The sequence below is a fragment of the Crinia signifera genome, chromosome 4 (assembly GCF_055691185.1).
Source record: "Crinia signifera chromosome 4, ASM5569118v1, whole genome shotgun sequence".
NCBI classification, from domain to species: Eukaryota; Metazoa; Chordata; class Amphibia; order Anura; family Myobatrachidae; genus Crinia; species Crinia signifera.
The window spans coordinates 291864161-291886690 of NC_139220.1; the positions used below are offsets into that span (position 1 = coordinate 291864161).

General features: G+C 47.8%; 8 protein-coding genes and 1 long non-coding RNA gene across 9 annotated transcripts; 5 read left to right on the top strand and 4 right to left on the bottom strand.

Annotated features, from left to right (window-relative positions):
- Window positions 1-190: 190 nt before the first annotated feature.
- Window positions 191-660, bottom strand: LOC146072741 (histone H2B 1.1). The gene has a single exon (XM_083179937.1). The coding sequence runs from the start codon at window positions 621-623 to the stop codon at window positions 243-245; it is 381 nt and encodes a 126-aa protein (XP_083036063.1). The 5' UTR covers window positions 624-660; the 3' UTR covers window positions 191-242.
- Window positions 661-976: 316 nt separating this feature from the next.
- LOC146073192 (histone H2A type 1) lies at window positions 977-1369 on the top strand. Its single transcript, XM_083180378.1, has one exon. The coding sequence runs from the start codon at window positions 977-979 to the stop codon at window positions 1367-1369; it is 393 nt and encodes a 130-aa protein (XP_083036504.1).
- A 763-nt stretch (window positions 1370-2132) lies between these two features.
- LOC146072742 (histone H3) lies at window positions 2133-2594 on the bottom strand. The gene has a single exon (XM_083179938.1). It carries the CDS (start codon window positions 2566-2568, stop codon window positions 2158-2160), a length of 411 nt encoding a protein of 136 aa, XP_083036064.1. The 5' UTR covers window positions 2569-2594; the 3' UTR covers window positions 2133-2157.
- Window positions 2595-3956: 1362 nt separating this feature from the next.
- LOC146072743 (histone H1.11L-like) lies at window positions 3957-4897 on the top strand. The gene has a single exon (XM_083179939.1). The coding sequence runs from the start codon at window positions 3993-3995 to the stop codon at window positions 4659-4661; it is 669 nt and encodes a 222-aa protein (XP_083036065.1). The 5' UTR covers window positions 3957-3992; the 3' UTR covers window positions 4662-4897.
- Window positions 4898-7285: 2388 nt separating this feature from the next.
- On the bottom strand, window positions 7286-7755 carry LOC146072744 (histone H2B 1.1). Its single transcript, XM_083179940.1, has one exon. It carries the CDS (start codon window positions 7716-7718, stop codon window positions 7338-7340), a length of 381 nt encoding a protein of 126 aa, XP_083036066.1. The 5' UTR covers window positions 7719-7755; the 3' UTR covers window positions 7286-7337.
- Window positions 7756-8071: 316 nt separating this feature from the next.
- Window positions 8072-8464, top strand: LOC146073193 (histone H2A type 1). Its single transcript, XM_083180379.1, has one exon. The coding sequence runs from the start codon at window positions 8072-8074 to the stop codon at window positions 8462-8464; it is 393 nt and encodes a 130-aa protein (XP_083036505.1).
- A 789-nt stretch (window positions 8465-9253) lies between these two features.
- LOC146072745 (histone H3) lies at window positions 9254-9692 on the bottom strand. The gene has a single exon (XM_083179941.1). It carries the CDS (start codon window positions 9662-9664, stop codon window positions 9254-9256), a length of 411 nt encoding a protein of 136 aa, XP_083036067.1. The 5' UTR covers window positions 9665-9692.
- A 164-nt stretch (window positions 9693-9856) lies between these two features.
- On the top strand, window positions 9857-11021 carry LOC146072746 (uncharacterized). The gene is made up of 2 exons (XR_014473229.1): window positions 9857-10167; window positions 10771-11021. It is a non-coding gene; the product is annotated as an uncharacterized LOC146072746 (long non-coding RNA).
- Window positions 11022-14955: 3934 nt separating this feature from the next.
- On the top strand, window positions 14956-16320 carry LOC146073194 (paraneoplastic antigen Ma2-like). Its single transcript, XM_083180380.1, has one exon. It carries the CDS (start codon window positions 14956-14958, stop codon window positions 16318-16320), a length of 1365 nt encoding a protein of 454 aa, XP_083036506.1.
- Window positions 16321-22530: the final 6210 nt, after the last annotated feature.

Here is a 22530-nt window from a genome sequence, read left to right on the forward strand (position 1 = left end):
CTGTCCTACAATTGTACCTAGATCCTAGCATGTGGTAAATAAAGGCTTTTTTTGTGAACCAGTGGGGTTAACAATAAGCTAGAGGGTACGTCCCAAGTCAGTTATGGACATCGGCCTGCATTTTCGCACTCATGCCGAGAGCTTGGACGCGGCACAAACCATCATAGTTACAGCTCGATTAGAGAGGAGGTGGGTGGCTCTTAGAAGAGCCTTTGTGTTGGTGCGGGTGGAAGAAGGGGAAATTACTTGGCGCTGGTGTACTTGGTGACGGCTTTGGTGCCCTCGGACACTGCGTGCTTGGCCAGCTCTCCAGGCAGCAACAGGCGTACGGCGGTCTGGATCTCCCTGGAGGTGATGGTGGATCGCTTGTTGTAGTGGGCCAGGCGGGAAGCTTCCCCAGCAATGCGCTCAAAGATATCATTAACGAAGGAGTTCATGATGCCCATAGCCTTGGAGGAGATGCCGGTGTCAGGGTGCACCTGCTTCAGGACTTTGTACACGTAAATGGCGTAACTCTCCTTCCTGGTCTTTCTACGCTTCTTCCCATCCTTCTTCTGGGTCTTGGTCACGGCTTTCTTAGAGCCTTTCTTGGGCGCCGGCGCAGACTTGGCTGGATCAGGCATTGTAAAGGCAACTCGGTTCTGCACAAAGCTGACAATGTGTCCCGCACAGCGCCAGATAGGCTCTATTTGTAGTCAATATATGCAAACGAGGCCTCGTCATCGCTCGCAACACTATTGGCTGGAAGCATCGTGTGACTGTAGGCGGCATCGAAACCCCTCCTGCCATTTACTGATTGGTGTGCGAATAAACTCGATCTGCATTGGTTAGTTTGAAACCAGACCAATCACAGAGCAAGCGCTGGACCTTTTTGAGTGTATATATAAGAGGAGGGCACTAATAGTATTTCCTGCTCGTACATTCGGCGTGCACGTTTCTTTTCGTTAAGTAAATCTTTTGTATTTGTCAACCGAACATGTCCGGCAGAGGCAAACAAGGCGGCAAGACCCGGGCTAAGGCCAAGACTCGCTCATCTCGTGCCGGTCTCCAGTTCCCAGTTGGTCGCGTTCACCGTCTGCTGAGGAAGGGAAACTATGCGGAGCGTGTGGGTGCCGGTGCCCCGGTCTATCTGGCCGCGGTGCTGGAATACCTGACGGCTGAGATTTTGGAGCTTGCCGGTAACGCTGCCCGCGACAACAAGAAGACCCGCATCATCCCCCGCCACCTGCAGCTGGCTGTGCGCAACGACGAAGAGCTCAACAAGCTCCTGGGTGGGGTGACCATCGCCCAGGGAGGTGTTCTGCCCAATATCCAGGCCGTGCTGCTGCCCAAGAAGACCGAGAGCCATAAGCCAGCTAAGAGCAAGTAACGTGTCTGCCAGATATTTTACCCCACAACACAAAGGCTCTTTTCAGAGCCACCCACCCCGACCTTAAAGAGCTGACTCATGTGTAATAGGTAGACCGATTTAGCAGGGCAGGAGTCAAACTGCACCGGTAATCGCTGTGCTATTGACACTGGAAAGTACATGGGGAAAACATGTTGATCTGCGAGGTTGCTCCATGTCATATGCCTCTCGTACCTAGTAGTAGACTTGTTACCGTAGCGCTAGATGGTGCCGAAAGAAAAGGGACTCCGAGAACCTAACTTGTACAAACTGCTACCTGTAACGTTCCCTCGTTTATTAAGGTGATGGCCAGTAGTGTCTTGACCGTCTCGTGGAGCTTGTGCCGTCGCCCAGGGAACTAGTCGAAGCTGAAATAAAAGTACTACAGGCTGTGGGGCATTTCATGAAGGAGATCGATCTTCTAGATTTCCGCCGACGAGGTTTTCACAACATTCTACCCATGAAACACTACTTGGTAGTTTATGCTTAAACTCGTATAGAATGCCTTTGTGGGAAGGACACGGACGAACGTGCTTTTAAACTTCCCTACAACGTGCTCGTGGTTCCCTTTACACGTGATCAACATTACATTTCCACAAGGGAGACCCCTGTGAAGTCACTGCTCAAGGACCCCGGGCTACCGCCAGATATAAACATCACTCAAATTAAATATTGTTATGAAACTTCGGCTTCAGCTCGTTTTATAGAAAGATTTGGTGGCTCTGAAAAGAGCCTTTGTGTCGTTGCATGTACAGGAGTGCCGAATATCTCTATGCCCTCTCCCCTCGGATCCTGCGGGCCAGCTGGATGTCTTTGGGCATGATGGTCACCCTCTTGGCGTGGATAGCGCACAGGTTGGTGTCCTCAAAGAGCCCCACCAGGTAAGCCTCGCTGGCCTCTTGCAGGGCCATGACGGCAGAGCTCTGGAAGCGCAGGTCGGTCTTGAAGTCCTGGGCGATCTCACGCACCAGGCGCTGGAAGGGCAACTTGCGGATCAGCAGCTCCGTGGACTTCTGGTAACGGCGGATCTCGCGGAGGGCAACGGTACCTGGCCTGTAGCGATGAGGCTTCTTCACGCCGCCGGTAGCTGGAGCGCTTTTCCGGGCAGCCTTGGTTGCCAGCTGCTTGCGGGGAGCTTTCCCGCCAGTGGACTTACGAGCCGTCTGCTTGGTCCTGGCCATCCTTGGTTTCTCTGAGAAGGTGTACAAAGAAGAAGAAGAAGGGCGAAATGCATTACCCCTTGCTACAACTCTATTTATACACTGGGCTACGCTGTCATTTGACGGAAATAAAGCCGCCCTTCGTCCTGATTGGCCGTGGCATATTTTATGCAGTTTGAAAAAAAAAAAAAAAAAACGCCAAGATTGCCTGTGTTTCCATAAATATAACCCCCCAGAAAATGTTAATTTACAGCGTTGGGACATGTGCCTGTTCAACCAGCAGCAGAGACAGTGTGACGCTTTTAGGTTGGATGTCTCACTTCCGCTGTGAGATCTCAGGCCACACGATCCGGTCACAGCGCAACACATGTAGCTCATTGTAAATATCCCAGAATGGGTTTGGACCAACCCGCAGGCAGCAGGATGGAGACCTCCGTTAGGTTAAAAATAAAGGGCCTTGCGGTCTCCAAGAGCTCTTATGGAGTGTGGATGTCGGCTAACCTCACTGCTAGGTGAACAATGAATGCTGTATGTAACAAATGTCTGGCACCCTGGTCATGTCAACGTATTGGACAACTCCTCATATTGGAGTTCTTCCACATAAGTTTTTAGTCCACAGGTCTGGGACCAAAGCATGATCTGAGCTTCCGACAAAAGGAACATCATTCCTCTTGGCTAGAGGTTTTTTTTTCCTAGCAGAAACAAAGACATCGTACTAGCTGTATTGGTTATTATAACATCATTTGTGGAGAGTGCCAACCGGACTACCTACAATCAAAACAAAAATCCCAGCAGCTGAGTCTAGTAGGCATTCTGACCTTGTCATAGTAGCTTCATTTCTTTAGACAAGAGTGCCAGTACCTTGCTGCCACCTGCCTGTGTTATCCTACTGTGTGTACAGGAGCTCACACACCATCTAAATGTGTTTTAATATGTGCCCTGTCCTGCACCGAGTCTTCCGCAGACCACCTTTGTCATCACCAGGACCAGGAGTAGGCAAAAAATTCCCGAATGGACATATTCGACTCACAGAAGAAGAGAGATGTGTTCCATGCTAGGCTCATCTAGCCTGGTGCGGGAGAGCTGCCACTGGCTAATCCTGGCCTCCTTGTTACCGACTAAACTAGCAGTGGCCATACGGTGTTAGGGGGGATCTTGAAGTACGAGGGTGGCTGAGAGAGCCGGTCCTCTGTCCATCTTATGCTATAGAAAACACTCTTTTTCTGCGCTAGCGAAACACAGGGTGAGATCAGATCGTCACAAACTCATAACACAGGGAAGGGTTCACACGCCTGCTTGTTCCGCCAATGGGAGCACAGAACGCTCAACTGTAAGGGAGCCAATCACAGCACATCAGGCAGGTTATATAAGAGACATCAGCAGATTGGGGCATTGCGATTTAACTACTATACCGCATTTTTTTTCTGCTGTTCCGATTCCGTAAGATGGCAGAGACTGCACCCGCCGCCGCCGCTGTCCCTCCTTCAGAGGGCGCAGCCAAAAAGAAGAGGCAGCCAAAGAAGGCTGCTGGAGGAGCAAAGAAAAGCGCCAAGCCATCTGGACCCAGCGTCTCCGAGCTGATTGTGAAAACCGTGGCCGCCTCCAAAGAGCGCAGTGGGGTTTCTCTTGCTGCCCTGAAGAAGGCTCTTGCTGCCGGAGGCTACGATGTGGAGAAGAACAACAGCCGCGTGAAGCTGGGCGTGAAAAGTTTGGTCACCAAAGGAACTCTCACCCAGGTGAAAGGCACCGGCGCTTCCGGCTCCTTCAAGCTCAATAAGAAGCAGGCGGAGAGCAAGAAGGTCGCCCAGACGTCTCTGAAGCCCAAGAAACCTGCTGCAAAGAAAGTGGCCAAATCCCCGAAAAAGCCCAAGAAAGCTCCGAGTGCAGCCAAGAGCCCGAAGAAGGTGAAGAAACCCACAAAAGCGGCTGTTGCCAAAAGCCCAAAGAAGCCTAAAGCGGTGAAGCCGAAGAAGGCGGCCGCCAAGAGTCCTGCCAAGAAGGCGGCGAAACCCAAAGCCGCCAAGAGTCCGGCCAAGAAGGCAGCGAAACCCAAAGCCGCAAAAAGCCCGGCCAAGAAGGCAGCCAAGCCCAAGAAAGCTGCGGCAAAGAAGTAATGGCTGAGCAGACGCATCCTCGCTCCCTCCCTTGTTCTCCCCCAAAAGGCTCTTTTCAGAGCCACCCACCCTCTCTCGACAGAGCTGTAAGCGCGCGGTGTGGCCTGATGGCTGCGCCCTTCAGTAGGTAATCAACAGTCAGCGATGCCAGCCTGTTCCAGTGTGCCCATTCAATTCAGTCACTACACAGTTCTACAGATATGCTGGAAAGTGGGATTAATAAAAGTTACGTACCAGCTCTCTTTATTTATTAACAGTTTCATAGCGCAGCAAGTTTTTGTGCGCTTTTCAAGTGAACACAGTGATACCCAAAAAAATGGTATCTACAGACAAAGGTCGGAGGGGAACTTATGCTTTGTGCCGCACGCTGATACCTAGAAGTTGATATGCACCTTTCAACGATTGGCTGAAAGTGGAGCCATTACATTTTTTCAAAAATCCCGCTGATTAGTCCTGCCCACTTTCCAGGGGCTGAAATCACTGTAAACCGTGGCACCATACATCCCAGCCGGTTCTGCCCTAAATCTTCTGTAAGGGCAAGCTCAATCTGTGGCAGGGAAGGTGTGCGATTTACCACTATAGAACTCTCTAGCTCAGCATCGTGTTTTATTATCCCCAGCTGGAATAACTGCAGCAAACCGTGTGGTGCAAGGCTATATACGGTAAATAGTTCAGTAAATCGCAGAGAAGGCGGACTGGATCATTCTTCAATCTGCTTTCCTCGTGCCCCTTTTAAAACACAATTCTCTGTAAAAGTTATATGCTGCTGTGCAAGTGGTCGCTAAGCAGCAGGGTTTATAGTGTAACCTTTTCAACAAATTGCGGGTTGCGAAACTACACGTTCACCGACACTAGATTAGAACCACTGCATCTGCCACCCACCTCACTGTCAGCATCCACTAGCATATCCCTCTAGCGTGAGGGGACGAATCAACCCGGCACATAGCCACGTTACATAGGGAGGTTGTAACAGCGCTCTCGTAGAAAAGATGGGTGGCCCTGAAAAGGGCCTTTGTGTGTGCGTGACTGCACGAGATGCGCCTGAGAATTTAACCCCCGAACCCATAGAGAGTGCGGCCCTGGCGTTTCAGAGCATAGACCACGTCCATAGCGGTCACGGTCTTCCTCTTGGCGTGTTCGGTGTAGGTGACGGCATCACGAATCACATTCTCCAGAAACACCTTCAGCACTCCACGAGTCTCCTCGTAGATGAGTCCAGAGATACGCTTAACACCCCCTCGCCTAGCTAGACGACGGATGGCGGGCTTGGTGATGCCCTGGATGTTGTCACGAAGAACCTTCCTGTGGCGCTTAGCGCCTCCTTTGCCAAGCCCCTTTCCGCCTTTGCCTCTTCCAGACATTCTCAAAAATCTTGCGATCAGTAGGAATAAGCAAAAGCTCTGTCAGCCGGCTTTTATCAACTGGTGGAGCGGACCTGATGGGTGACTTGCACTTAAAGGCGGAGTCGTGGCTCGCCTTGCCTTTCCTTCATAATCACACCCCTTTTTTTATTGTTTTCATATCGTTCATTACTAGAGTATCTTATTTTATGTTTAGATTTATATTAATTGCTCCTTTGGTATTGTTTTCTTCGTTAATAACTAGTGTATCGATTGAGCTTGATTAGAGAACTAAACCACTCCGCTACGTTGTGGTGAATATTTGTATTGATGCAACGTAATGACCCAACGACAATAGTTGAATTTTTATTTTTTTTTATTTTATTTGATTATACATGGAATATATATAGATATATAGATACATTGTATTTTTTTTTTTTCAATATAAAAGTGGGGGATTTGGTGATGACAAATGAGCCACACAATGAGAGTCGCCCAGATATCGGCGGGAAAAATAAAATTCGCAATAAACACCAACATACATTCCCGACTGGTACACCGCTTCTGACAACAATTACAACTACTGTAACGTTTCCCTGGCTCCCGGGCTCGGTGTGTATTTCAACTCTGCGCTCTGAACCTTTTTTTCCTTTTAATCAAGTTTAATACATTCAACGGCGCTGATAATGACCTTAGCCGATTATCGATTCGGAACACTGTTGATCACTGTGTAGGCGTTAGGAACCAAGTGTGCCTAAGCAGGAATTATGTGATCACCCTTAAGTAAATGCAACGAAATGGAACCGGGTGTCATAGAAGTGACTCAGTGCAATAGAGCCTGTTACAATAACATACTGCACTTTTCGTTTTGAAAGACAGCGATCCTTTACCAACTGTGTTCCTCGGATATTCTAATATGAGGTTTAAAGTCACCAAATGTTACAATTTAATAATGCTTTGCAACATTTCGATCCAAAATAATTCTTTACATATTCGGCAACTACACACGGGGAACATTGCCGCTCTATGGGTCGCAGGTTTTCTTTTTTTTTACAGCAACCAGAGACATCTGCAATGTATGGAATGTAACGACCCTGTCCTACAATTGTACCTAGATCCTAGCATGTGGTAAATAAAGGCTTTTTTTGTGAACCAGTGGGGTTAACAATAAGCTAGAGGGTACGTCCCAAGTCAGTTATGGACATCGGCCTGCATTTTCGCACTCATGCCGAGAGCTTGGACGCGGCACAAACCATCATAGTTACAGCTCGATTAGAGAGGAGGTGGGTGGCTCTTAGAAGAGCCTTTGTGTTGGTGCGGGTGGAAGAAGGGGAAATTACTTGGCGCTGGTGTACTTGGTGACGGCTTTGGTGCCCTCGGACACTGCGTGCTTGGCCAGCTCTCCAGGCAGCAACAGGCGTACGGCGGTCTGGATCTCCCTGGAGGTGATGGTGGATCGCTTGTTGTAGTGGGCCAGGCGGGAAGCTTCCCCAGCAATGCGCTCAAAGATATCATTAACGAAGGAGTTCATGATGCCCATAGCCTTGGAGGAGATGCCGGTGTCAGGGTGCACCTGCTTCAGGACTTTGTACACGTAAATGGCGTAACTCTCCTTCCTGGTCTTTCTACGCTTCTTCCCATCCTTCTTCTGGGTCTTGGTCACGGCTTTCTTAGAGCCTTTCTTGGGCGCCGGCGCAGACTTGGCTGGATCAGGCATTGTAAAGGCAACTCGGTTCTGCACAAAGCTGACAATGTGTCCCGCACAGCGCCAGATAGGCTCTATTTGTAGGCAATATATGCAAACGAGGCCTCGTCATCGCTCGCAACACTATTGGCTGGAAGCATCGTGTGACTGTAGGCGGCATCGAAACCCCTCCTGCCATTTACTGATTGGTGTGCGAATAAACTCGATCTGCATTGGTTAGTTTGAAACCAGACCAATCACAGAGCAAGCGCTGGACCTTTTTGAGTGTATATATAAGAGGAGGGCACTAATAGTATTTCCTGCTCGTACATTCGGCGTGCACGTTTCTTTTCGTTAAGTAAATCTTTTGTATTTGTCAACCGAACATGTCCGGCAGAGGCAAACAAGGCGGCAAGACCCGGGCTAAGGCCAAGACTCGCTCATCTCGTGCCGGTCTCCAGTTCCCAGTTGGTCGCGTTCACCGTCTGCTGAGGAAGGGAAACTATGCGGAGCGTGTGGGTGCCGGTGCCCCGGTCTATCTGGCCGCGGTGCTGGAATACCTGACGGCTGAGATTTTGGAGCTTGCCGGTAACGCTGCCCGCGACAACAAGAAGACCCGCATCATCCCCCGCCACCTGCAGCTGGCTGTGCGCAACGACGAAGAGCTCAACAAGCTCCTGGGTGGGGTGACCATCGCCCAGGGAGGTGTTCTGCCCAATATCCAGGCCGTGCTGCTGCCCAAGAAGACCGAGAGCCATAAGCCAGCTAAGAGCAAGTAACGTGTCTGCCAGATATTTTACCCCACAACACAAAGGCTCTTTTCAGAGCCACCCACCCCGACCTTAAAGAGCTGACTCATGTGTAATAGGTAGACCGATTTAGCAGGGCAGGAGTCAAACTGCACCGGTAATCGCTGTGCTATTGACACTGGAAAGTACATGGGGAAAACATGTTGATCTGCGAGGTTGCTCCATGTCATATGCCTCTCGTACCTAGTAGTAGACTTGTTACCGTAGCGCTAGATGGTGCCGAAAGAAAAGGGACTCCGAGAACCTAACTTGTACAAACTGCTACCTGTAACGTTCCCTCGTTTATTAAGGTGATGGCCAGTAGTGTCTTGACCGTCTCGTGGAGCTTGTGCCGTCGCCCAGGGAACTAGTCGAAGCTGAAATAAAAGTACTACAGGCTGTGGGGCATTTCATGAAGGAGATCGATCTTCTAGATTTCCGCCGACGAGGTTTTCACAACATTCTACCCATGAAACACTACTTGGTAGTTTATGCTTAAACTCGTATAGAATGCCTTTGTGGGAAGGACACGGACGAACGTGCTTTTAAACTTCCCTACAACGTGCTCGTGGGTTCCCTTTACACGTGATCAACACTACATTTCCACAAGGGAGACCCCTGTGAAGTCACTGCACAAGGACCCCGGGCTACCGCCAGATATAAACATCACTCAAATTAAATATTGTTATGAAACTTCGGCTTCAGCTCGTTTTACAGAAAGATTTGGTGGCTCTGAAAAGAGCCTTTGTGTCGTTGCGTGTACAGGAGTGCCGAATATCTCTATGCCCTCTCCCCTCGGATCCTGCGGGCCAGCTGGATGTCTTTGGGCATGATGGTCACCCTCTTGGCGTGGATAGCGCACAGGTTGGTGTCCTCGAAGAGCCCCACCAGGTAAGCCTCGCTGGCCTCTTGCAGGGCCATGACGGCAGAGCTCTGGAAGCGCAGGTCGGTCTTGAAGTCCTGGGCGATCTCACGCACCAGGCGCTGGAAGGGCAACTTGCGGATCAGCAGCTCCGTGGACTTCTGGTAACGGCGGATCTCGCGGAGGGCAACGGTACCTGGCCTGTAGCGATGAGGCTTCTTCACGCCGCCGGTAGCTGGAGCGCTTTTCCGGGCAGCCTTGGTTGCCAGCTGCTTGCGGGGAGCTTTCCCGCCAGTGGACTTACGAGCCGTCTGCTTGGTCCTGGCCATCCTTGGTTTCTCTGAGAAGGTGTACAAAGAAGAAGAAGAAGGGCGAAATGCATTACCCCTTGCTACAACTCTATTTATACACTGGGCTACGCTGTCATTTGACGGAAATAAAGCCGCCCTTCGTCCTGATTGGCCGTGGCATATTTTATGCAGTTTGAAAAAAAAAAAAAAAAAACCGCCAAGATTGCCTGTGTTTCCATAAATATAACCCCCCAGAAAATGTTAATTTACAGCGTTGGGACATGTGCCTGTTCAACCAGCAGCAGAGACAGTGTGACGCTTTTAGGTTGGATGTCTCACTTCCGCTGTGAGATCTCAGGCCACACGATCCGGTCACAGCGCAACACATGTAGCTCCTTGTACCCAATATAGATGTGGGAAACACGCGGTTATGAGAAGCGGCTGCAGCAGAGAACGCGATCACGCTGTCCATCGGCAGGGATAGAGTTGCTTGCAGTACATGTACTTCTCGTCACTATCGCTCGTGGAGTCATAGTATATAGGTATCACTTAATATGATGGCATTCTAATCAGTATTTATCTATATATATATATATATATATATATATATATATATATATATATATATATATATATATATATATATATGTTGTCTGAACAACGTGCGCATTTTACAGTAGTAAAAGGATGATCATCATGCGACTATTGGAGCATTGAGGTGACCAGTTATGTTCTGGTGACCTTTTCAATCTAGGTCTCAGATTTCATATTGACATTAGCTTTAGAATTAAGCACAATCAGAACTGCAGCGTGCATCCAAAGCTATTTGATACAAATGAGTAACAGAGACTATTTTATTGTACAACTGTTACAAATGTATGGATTAAGTTGGAAACATTAGTGGACACAATTTCTACCAAAGTATCACTTTTTGACCACATCCTAAATACTCATATGAGAAAGTACATTTGGAACAAAGAGGACTATTTTGTATCTGGATAGTAAGGGAGGTTTTCAAGAAAGGGTTTCTCGGTGGATATAATAATTTAACTACTTGACTTGGATCATAGCGTTTACCATCAATAGCATCGTTCTGTTTTCGTTACTAGATTATATGTATCTTCACATAATTCTTTATTTTGCAGTACATTTTCCGTGGACTTGAAATGATCTCTCTGTCATATCACAATGTATCGGGACTCTCCTCACCTTTATTTATCTGCTCCGATGCCCTCTGGAATTCCGTGACATTTGCCAATATCAGTCAAACAGCGGCTCCCAGTCTTCTCAACGATAAACATGGTGTGGGGACTGGGGGTATTGGCGATGGACCAATTACAGATACAAACACAGTCAGAAGATCATTTGGGGGTGCAGTTCCAACATGGTTACTAGACCTGTGAAAATTAAGCTGTATTTCTTCCGCAACCGTCTCCAAAGGCTAAGCAGTCAACATCTTTTGTCAATATGACATGGAATTTTCTGCGCTTCAACCCTAATGAATAAAAAAAAAAAATGAGGATATGTGTTGGTTTAATACATAAATAAACCAACACATATCCTCAGTTTTTTTAATACATTAGGGGTGAAGCGCAGAAAATTCCCTGTTATATTGGCAAAATTCACAGGCCGATCACCTGTTCATTTCTAGCAGCTAACCTCGCACCAACGCACTTAGTGCGCAGTCTCACAAAACCCCACCTGCAAACATCTTTTGTCAGACTGTTAACACGTTCAAAATGATGACATGTTCAAACTATTTAGCATGTCGATTACATGTAAATAATATATCACTTACACAACAAGTAAGGGGGATAACTACGGTGTATCCATGGTACGGATTTCTAGTTTCCTCACCTGTTCTCCTGTTTCCCAACGCAACCGTTGTTTGGCCATCATGTTTTGTCCTCTATATTTTCCCTAATTGCAAGGCCCTAAAGTGGAAGGTCATCAGGCTTAGCTCACATTCTGCTTCCTACCATCTACATCTCCTAATCTGATCTCCTGACTGCCACTACTGTTTGAGTATGGCGCTCCTGGCATGCATTTTGGGATTAAAACACGCGCTGCAATATACTCATGCTCCGATTCCAACTCTGTCTTCAACTGTTCAAATGTAAATATATATAAATAAAAGTTGTTGTTGTGTAAATCCATTGTAAATATCCCAGAATGGGTTTGGACCAACCCGCAGGCAGCAGGATGGAGACCTCCGTTAGGTTAAAAATAAAGGGCCTTGCGGTCTCCAAGAGCTCTTATGGAGTGTGGATGTCGGCTAACCTCACTGCTAGGTGAACAATGAATGCTGTATGTAACAAATGTCTGGCATCCTGCTCATGTCAACGTATTGGACAACTCCTCATATTGGAGTTCTTCCACATAAGTTTTTAGTCCACAGGTCTGGGACCAAAGCATGATCTGAGCTTCCGACAAAAGGAACATTATTCCTCTTGGCTAGAGGTTTTTTTTTCCTAGCAGAAACAAAGACATCGTACTAGCTGTATTGGTTATTATAACATCATTTGTGGAGAGTGCCAACCGGACTACCTACAATCAAAACAAAAATCCCAGCAGCTGAGTCTAGTAGGCATTCTGACCTTGTCATAGTAGCTTCATTTCTTTAGACAAGAGTGCCAGTACCTTGCTGCCACCTGCCTGTGTTATCCTACTGTGTGTACAGGAGCTCACACACCATCTAAATGTGTTTTAATATGTGCCCTGTCCTGCACCGAGTCTTCCGCAGACCACCTTTGTCATCACCAGGACCAGGAGTAGGCAAAAAATTCCCGAATGGACATATTCGACTCACAGAAGAAGAGAGATGTGTTCCATGCTAGGCTCATCTAGCCTGGTGCGGGAGAGCTGCCACTGGCTAATCCTGGCCTCCTTGTTACCGACTGTAACATATACTTGCCTGCAAATATGTTAGATATGTACATGTTTAAGTATCCAGCCATTTGCATTGGAAATTCATGTGGTGTTGTGGACTTTTGCACAAATATGGTAACCCTAACTGAGCAACCTAAATGTACATGTTGCTCATAAACTCTGTAAAAGAGGGTGGCATGAATATATATATATATGCTAAACAAATAATCCTAGTTAGCAACTTTGCCATATATGTGTTTTTATTGCCCATTATTCAGCAGAGAACATTGGTGACCGTGGAATGTGTTTATACACCAGGACTTTGGTTTACATAAGAGTTATCCCTCTGCCTCTGCCCTCCGGGTGAACCCACCACAACCTGCCAATCAAATACAGTCTGCAGTGTCCTCGAGGACACTAAAAATGCGGGAAGCTCAGCTGGCTCGAGGGCTGAGCGGGAGAACAGCTGTGCTCGTGCTGCATCAGCTGATCTCCCAGTCTATGTATAAAAGAGCTGTCAGCACACTGAAAGCCAGACAGCTGATCCCTCTTTCTAGCGCTCACCTCCCTGCACGCAGCTCTGGCTGTAAACTGAGCTGTAAACATACTGCCGCAGGAGAGGTCAGGAGCCAGGGAAAGAGCTTTCACAAGCTTGTGGCCGGAGAAAAAATGGCAATAAAACAGCGCCCCGAGCACACAGTATCTTAGTACCCAAGCAGCACCTGGAACTTCAATCAGTCCGGTATCTAAAGCCAGCGGAGAAAGGCTAGAGGCGGCTGTTCAGCACTGGTGGATGCCGTGACCTGCCGCCAGAGAAGGGCCCTCTGAAGCGTACCCCTCCACACCCTGAGCCTGCCTATGCTATAGCAGCGCTCAGCGGGAGACGGGAGAGGGTGAGGGAGAGCAGAGCTTAAGACGCCGCTTGCAGCTGCCAGGAGAAACTTTGTGCTGTGCAGAGAAAAGCCGACAGCGCTCTACTCACCGGGAGAAGCCGCGCTGCCCTGCACGAGAAGGGAGCCGCCCGCTGGACGTCGCACCCCAGTCCGCGTCCAGCCGCCGAGAGTAAACCTCGCCCGCTGCCTGTGACGAGCAGCCCGAGAAGGAGACCCTCCGGCGCGCCCCTCTACACCCTGGTTCGCCAGCGGGAGACGGGAGGAGGCGTGACGGCCGGGGAAGGAGCCGCCCAACGCTGCACAAGGAAGGAGAGAGGTGCCGCCAATCACCTCCCCAGTGGTAGCGGCCAACGTGGAGAAGCCCGCCCAGCTGTTCCTCTCACAGCACATCGCCCCACAACGCCCAGCAGTTGGGAAACAGCCTATATAAACCCCACCCCACACGGCTAATTACCGGAGAGCCCAGAAGCGCCAGCAATACTTAGGCTCCACCCCCCTGTCCATCAACGCTGATAGGAGCCTGAGAATCCAGCCCCGAGCTAGCCCCTATTGCGCCCCCTCTACACCCTGGTTGTACCAGCGGGAGACGGGAGGAGAGGCGTTTAGGGGTGGGGATTTGGGCAGCCATCAAATACAAGAGAGAAGCCAATGTCTCCCAGCCGGCATCAAACAGGGACAGTTGATAAACAGATAAAGTACAGCTGCAAGAGTTGGTGAGCTACCCCCTTTACTATACCCACCTCTACACTATAGGTAGCCAGCTGGTACTACTTATAGTACAACCCCTAACTAACTGAGAGAAGTAAAGGAAAGCCTAGGATGTGCAGAGCATAATTTCAATCCTATACAGATAGATATCTACAGCTAGCTTAAAGAGTTCAGTGTTAAGCTCCTCTGCCAAGTACTAACAGTGACTTAATTACATTTGGCAACAATAGTACATCAGACTTCAGCAACAGTATAGCCTAGTAATATACTAGTAGTAAAGGATTCTTATGGGACAGAGACATAGACTGCAGCAATGCTAGGAACGCCTAGTGAAGATTAGCGGAGAGACCTTTATTCATATAGATTTTATACTTAACTCATCACAAGGGCCCCAACGCGCGCCAACAAATATATTTACATGCAGTGTGTTTTTGATATGCTGGCCAGCCCATGGTAATTTTTGTGTAAATGCATGCATTACTATATGTATAGGGAATACAGGGAGTATAGTAGTTCATTGAGTGTATATACGTCATGCAAAGTTACTTATTGAATCGTCATGTTCTGCTTGTTTGTAGTGTTAAAGTAAATAGTTGAAGCCACAAGTTATAAAAAACTGTTTATTGAATACAAATGTTTGTATTGTAATGTTATACCAATCACATTTTGAAAAGTAAACTTACCTTTTATATATACGGTGGTATCTCTCGTCATTTGAGAATTCTGTAGAAAGTAAAATCAAAATAACCCTGTCAGTGGTATCCCCTGCCAATAGCATTAAAGGAGGGGTTACATTTGGAGGCACTGTAGCTGAGATTATATACGTTTCAGGATCTTTTGTTTACCAGACAGGGATACAACATGGAAAAATTAACAGAAATAGACATTTATGAATGGTGTATCCAACACAATAGAGATCCTAAAAAATGCATAGGGATAGCAGGAAATTTTACAGAATTCTCAGATGAAAAAATATTGGAACAAGTAGACAAACTGTGTGGGATTGTTAAAGCTAAGATAGTGGATAAATGGAGAGGAGATTTGGGGAAGACGGTAGCATTTCTTATAGAAAATTTAAGGGAATTAGATCGCAGTTTAATCCCAGCTATGATCTTAGCTAGCGCAGAGACGGGGAGGAAGTGGCATGTAATGGGGCCCGTAAGACCCGAGGGGGTTACCAGTACAAGAACACCCACTGCTGCCAATGGTGACAAAGAGAAAGAGGAAAGAGATGGGGAGGATAGTGATGGACAGAGTCAGGCCACTAATGTTAATGGCGGACAGTTTGAGGTCATAGTAGATAGGGTAGTGACGCAGCTGGAGAGGTGGCACTATGAGGGAAGCTACAGAAGATTGCGCATATTCTCTGGCATCATACCAGTGCCCACAGGGGAAGAAAACTATGAAGCATGGAAAGAAGCAGCCGTGCAACAAGCCGAAGAATGGCAATGTCCGGATAAGATCAAAAGGCAAAGAGTCGTTGAAAGTCTGAGAGGTCCAGCTATGGGGATAGTACAAGCTGCCCGGCGTAGCAACCCAAATGCCACGTTGGACACCTACTTCGAGGCACTTGATTATGCATTTGGAACCATGGAAGACGTCGGAGATCTAACATCCCGCTTATACCACACTTTCCAAGAATCCGGAGAAAAGCTGAGTACTTTTCTAATTCGTTTAGACAAGCTGCTGTACAAGATCGTGGACAAAGGAGGGATTGAAAAGAAGGATGTCGATAAACAGCGGATCAAGCAGCTCCTAAGGGGGGCTTTGACCAGTGACCCTGTAGCGCAGAAATTGAGGTGCTCAACAATGCAAGATCCTCCTCCTACCTTTAATGATTTACTCAGAGACATAAAACAAGATGAAGCACTGATCGAAATGAGGGAAAAGACTGTGAAGAAAGTGAAGGTGGTCCAGCCTACGACAGAAAGCAGTGAGTTCGAGAGCAAGGTTCTTAAGATGTTAGAAGAACAGAATAAAAAGATAGAGGGTTTTTTGACCAAACAGAACTCCAAGACTCCTAATGGGAACAGCTATACCCCAGTGAGAGGCTTGGGCAGAGGAAGCGGTAGAGGGTGCTTCAATTGCGGAAGATTTGGACACCGAGCATTTGAATGTAATAGAAATGCATACAGAAACCCTGGCAGAAGAATTGAGAATGATGAGCAACACCAAGAAAGCCAGAATCAGGGAAACGGGAGAGGGAGACCTATGAACCCCGCATAGACTCCCTTGAAATCACGTACTGTGCCATGGGAAACTCATGGTGGAATGGGGAATTGCCTAAAGGTTTGGTGGGGCCCTCCTGCCATTTGAATGCGACCATCAACGACAAACCATGCCGAATACTCCTCGACAGCGGATCTCAAGTGTCCATAATCTTTGAAAATTGGTACCAAGAAAACTTGTCTGATGTACCCATTAAACCACTCAGCGGGCTCGTGATATGGGGACTTAGTGCCGAAAAATATCCGTATTCGGGCTATGTACAAGTGACTCTTAAATTCCATCAAGAATCATCAGAAGGAAGTGACACTCTGGAGATCCCTTTAATTGCCTTGGTGTGCCCTGATTTATCGAAAGAGAGAGATGAGACACCAGTGATCGTGGGGACAAATACCCGGTTGTATTCCTTGTTACAAGAATGGCAGGAGGGTGAGAGTGAGCAGTTCAAGACGACTTCTTTCTGCATACAATCTAAAGAAGATAAATTCAATGTCTGCTTTGAGGGGAGCGACATTCATAAAAGTGATAAAGATGAACTGATCGTTGAACTTGAGAAATACCAACAGGCATTCTCCGAGGGAGAGTGGGACCTTGGCACAGCAAAAGGAGTTGAGCACAGCATCCGACTTACCAACGAGACTCCTTTTAGAGAACGCTCCCGACGGATTGCCCCAGCTGACTTCGAAGATGTGAGACAGCATTTGAAGGGATTGATTGAGAACCAACTAATTATTGAATCTCGGAGCCCTTACGCTTCCCCAATAGTGGTAGCCCGAAAGAAAAGCGGCAAAATCAGAATGTGCGTAGACTATCGTACGCTAAACCAACGTACTATCACTGACCAATACACCGTGCCCAAAGTGGATGAGGCCCTAGACTGTTTGCAGGGGAGCAACTGGTTCTCAGTGCTTGATCTTAGAAATGGTTACTATCAGATCCCTATGAAGCCAGAAGACAGGGAAAAGACTGCTTTTATATGTCCCCTAGGATTCTTTGAATTCTTGAATATGCCCCAAGGGATCAAGGGAGCCCCTGCAACGTTCCAACGGGCCATGGAAAAGATTGTCGGGGACATGGCGTACCGAGAGGTGGTCGTATACCTTGACGATATCATAGTATTCGGAGCCACTTTGGAAGAACACAATCAGCGCCTTTTAAAAGTACTAGAACGACTAATCGAAGGTGGATTGAAACTATCGATCGACAAGTGTCTGCTGTGTCAATCAAAAGTCAAGTATCTGGGCCACATCGTCAGTCGGGATGGGGTAGCTACGGACCCAGAGAAGGTGGAGGCGGTGAAGAAATGGCCAAGGCCTATTAAATTGAAAGAACTGAGGTCATTCCTAGGTTTCTGTGGGTATTACCGGAGATTTGTTCCCAACTACTCCAGTGTGGCTAAGCCTCTAACCGACCTCACCAAGGGGTACCCTTCGCTGAACAAGAAAACTAAGAGCAAGAAGGAGTGCTTTAAGGTTGGTGAGCCTTTTGGAGACAGATGGACACCAGCGTGCGAAGCAGCTTTCCTGTCTTTGAAGAGATGTTTGACAGAAGCACCAGTACTAAGCTATGCAAACCCAGACCTAACCTACACACTCCACATCGACGCCTCTCTAGATGGACTAGGGGGTGTGCTCTACCAGGAGCACGAGAATGAATTACGGCCTGTATCATTTGCCAGCAGAGGACTGAGTGAGAGCGAAAGACGTTACCCCACGCACAAGCTAGAATTCTTGGCTCTAAAATGGTGTATTGTCGACAAGTTTCACGATTATCTGTATGGGACATCATTTATAGTGCACACTGACAACAATCCACTCACCTATGTGCAGAGTACCGCCAAGCTCGATGCCACCGGGCACAGGTGGATGGCCGCTTTAGCTCTCTATGACTTCTCCTTGAAATACCGTCCTGGTGTAAACAATACAGATGCCGATTCACTCTCTCGCATTCCAGGTCAACACAGTAACAGCGTAGAAGACGACTGGATTGAAGTGCCTGCCAGCTGTATTAAAGGAATGTGCCATAGTATTGGAGTGGAGCTGCAGTCTGAGAAGAGATGCGTGGATTGTCTAGGGCCTCCGCCGCAAGTCCTGCCACTATCATATTGCTGGCTCAGTCAAGTTGAGATGGAGGGACTGCCGAGAGTGAGACAGGATCAATTAAGAAAAGACCAGCGAACTGATCCCGGTATGAAATATGCATTCTCGAATAAGTCTGACCCGAATGTTTCACCAGACATTAAAAGAGAAGCTGAATTGTTGAGGCGACAGAGAAAAAACTTTATCACTAAGAAAGGAGTGATGTACCGAAAGCATGAAACTGAGAAAGGCCGGTGGCAGATTGTGCTCCCCAAGAAACATCGAGCAACAGTAATGAAGGCATTACATGACAAGCATGGTCACGTGGGAATGGAGAAGACATTGAAGTTAATATCTGACCGTTTCTACTGGCCTAATATGAGGAAAGATGTGGAAATGTACTGCAAGAGATGTGGAAATTGTATTGTCCGGAAGACCCTCCCGGGGAGGATGGCCCCTTTGATGAATATGAAAAGTCAAGGCCCCATGGACTTAGTGTGCATAGATTTCTTGACATTAGAAGTAGACCCAGGGAACAAGTGCAACATCTTGGTAGTCACTGACCACTTCACTCGCTATGCACAGGCGTATGTCACCCCAAATCAAAAGGCCATTACAGTCGCCAATGTGCTCTGGGAGAAGTATTTTGTACATTATGGCCTTCCTAACAGAATACATTCTGATCAAGGCCGTGACTTCGAGAGCAGGCTCATCAAGGAACTGTGCCAAAGCTGCGGAATAAAGAAGTCCAGAACAACTCCCTACCATCCGCAGGGTGACCCACAACCCGAGCGATTTAATCGTACTCTGTTGGACATGCTAGGGACATTGAGTCCATTAGACAAGCGTCGTTGGAAACAACAAATCTCTCGGCTAGTACATGCTTACAATTGTGCCCGTTGTGATGCCACAGGATACTCGCCATACTACCTCATGTTTGGGCGGGAAGCTAAACTCCCCATTGATGTCAGCTTTGGGACCCCAGATCCCAACCAGTCAAACATGTCCCATCTAAAGTATATACAGACTCTTCGTAGAGAACTCCAAGAGGCATATGAACTGGCTGAAAAAACTGCTGATAAGTTAGGGAAGAAGAATAAAACCAATTATGACCGCACTGTGCGTGACCACATTCTCCATCCTGGAGACAGAGTACTACTGAGACGGCTGGGACATCCTAAAAAGTTCAAAATATCCTACAGGTGGAAGGAAGAACCGTATGTAGTGATGGAGAAATTTAAAGACTCACCTGTCTACAAAATTCAAAGGGAGGATGGAGAGGGAGCTATCTTAACCCATCATCGGCAAAATCTTCTTCCCATTGGAAGGGATACCAGAATGGAGGACCTGAAAGACAAAGACACAGAACTTGTGAGAAAAGAAACGCCTACAAGTGACACTGCGCAGATACCTCATTCTACAGAACCAGAAGAGAATGGAGATGAAATTGGCCAAGGCTGTTACTTCAAAGACTGTGAACAAGACATTGCCAAAAGCCTTGAGGAAAGTGAACTTAATGATGAACCCCTTTCACCAAGCCCTGCCGTAGCAGATTGGGATTTTACAATTAATGACTCTGACTGTCCTGTCCCTGAAGAATGGGTTGTGGGGGAGGAGGATACAACAGAGAATTATCCCAGTGACTATACCTTGGAAGATGGGGAAGCATTTGGGGAAGTGACCACAACTAGGCCCAAGAGAGCATGTAGGCCCCCAAACATTATCACTTATGATCAGTTAGGGGTACCCACCTATATCCCAAGAGTGACCTACCCTGCCAACTTAGCAGTATGGCCTTATTTTACAAATAATCAAACTGTGTATTAAGAAAATGTAAATATGTATATGATGATCCAAGTTCATCTATTGCCTTGTATCATCAGGGAAAGAAATGTAACATATACTTGCCTGCAAATATGTTAGATATGTACATGTTTAAGTATCCAGCCATTTGCATTGGAAATTCATGTGGTGTTGTGGACTTTTGCACAAATATGGTAACCCTAACTGAGCAACCTAAATGTACATGTTGCTCATAAACTCTGTAAAAGAGGGTGGCATGAATATATATATGCTAAACAAATAATCCTAGTTAGCAACTTTGCCATATATGTGTTTTTATTGCCCATTATTCAGCAGAGAACATTGGTGACCGTGGAATGTGTTTATACACCAGGACTTTGGTTTACATAAGAGTTATCCCTCTGCCTCTGCCCTCCGGGTGAACCCACCACAACCTGCCAATCAAATACAGTCTGCAGTGTCCTCGAGGACACTAAAAATGCGGGAAGCTCAGCTGGCTCGAGGGCTGAGCGGGAGAACAGCTGTGCTCGTGCTGCATCAGCTGATCTCCCAGTCTATGTATAAAAGAGCTGTCAGCACACTGAAAGCCAGACAGCTGATCCCTCTTTCTAGCGCTCACCTCCCTGCACGCAGCTCTGGCTGTAAACTGAGCTGTAAACATACTGCCGCAGGAGAGGTCAGGAGCCAGGGAAAGAGCTTTCACAAGCTTGTGGCCGGAGAAAAAATGGCAATAAAACAGCGCCCCGAGCACACAGTATCTTAGTACCCAAGCAGCACCTGGAACTTCAATCAGTCCGGTATCTAAAGCCAGCGGAGAAAGGCTAGAGGCGGCTGTTCAGCACCGGTGGATGCCGTGACCTGCCGCCAGAGAAGGGCCCTCTGAAGCGTACCCCTCCACACCCTGAGCCTGCCTATGCTATAGCAGCGCTCAGCGGGAGACGGGAGAGGGTGAGGGAGAGCAGAGCTTAAGACGCCGCTTGCAGCTGCCAGGAGAAACTTTGTGCTGTGCGGAGAAAAGCCGACAGCGCTCTACTCACCGGGAGAAGCCGCGCTGCCCTGCACGAGAAGGGAGCCGCCCGCTGGACGTCGCACCCCAGTCCGCGTCCAGCCGCCGAGAGTAAACCTCGCCCGCTGCCTGTGACGAGCAGCCCGAGAAGGAGACCCTCCGGCGCGCCCCTCTACACCCTGGTTCGCCAGCGGGAGACGGGAGGAGGCGTGACGGCCGGGGAAGGAGCCGCCCAACGCTGCACAAGGAAGGAGAGAGGTGCCGCCAATCACCTCCCCAGTGGTAGCGGCCAACGTGGAGAAGCCCGCCCAGCTGTTCCTCTCACAGCACATCGCCCCACAACGCCCAGCAGTTGGGAAACAGCCTATATAAACCCCACCCCACACGGCTAATTACCGGAGAGCCCAGAAGCGCCAGCAATACTTAGGCTCCACCCCCCTGTCCATCAACGCTGATAGGAGCCTGAGAATCCAGCCCCGAGCTAGCCCCTATTGCGCCCCCTCTACACCCTGGTTGTACCAGCGGGAGACGGGAGGAGAGGCGTTTAGGGGTGGGGATTTGGGCAGCCATCAAATACAAGAGAGAAGCCAATGTCTCCCAGCCGGCATCAAACAGGGACAGTTGATAAACAGATAAAGTACAGCTGCAAGAGTTGGTGAGCTACCCCCTTTACTATACCCACCTCTACACTATAGGTAGCCAGCTGGTACTACTTATAGTACAACCCCTAACTAATACCCCTTTTACACCAAAAACCCTGGTCGGACCCTGGTCTTTGAATGCTGGAGTATCCAGGGTCTGACCCTGCTTTATACCCCATTTACACAGCACTTTGACCTGGGTCGGACCTGGGTCTGCACCATTTACACTGAACCTGGGTCAGCCCTGCCTTAAATAATATTTTATATATATATTTATAGAAAAATATATATATATATATATATATATATATAGAAATATATATATATATATATAAATATATAATATATATATATATATATATATATATATATATATATATATATATATATATATATATATATATATATATATATATATATATATATATATATATATATATATATATATATATATATATCAGGGCTGACCCAGGTTAAGTGTTTTTTTTTTTTTTTTTTTAAGGTGCTGGGGGTGCCGGAGGGTACCTGTCCTGCCTTCTGTGCTTGGTGTACCTGGGGGTACCGGGGTGCTGGGGGGTGCAAGGGGTGCTGAAGGTACCTGTCCTGTCTGCGGTCGGATCTCAGCGGAGAAGATGATGTGCGCCGTTGCTGTACCACCCCCCCCCCTCCCCGGCAGACGGTC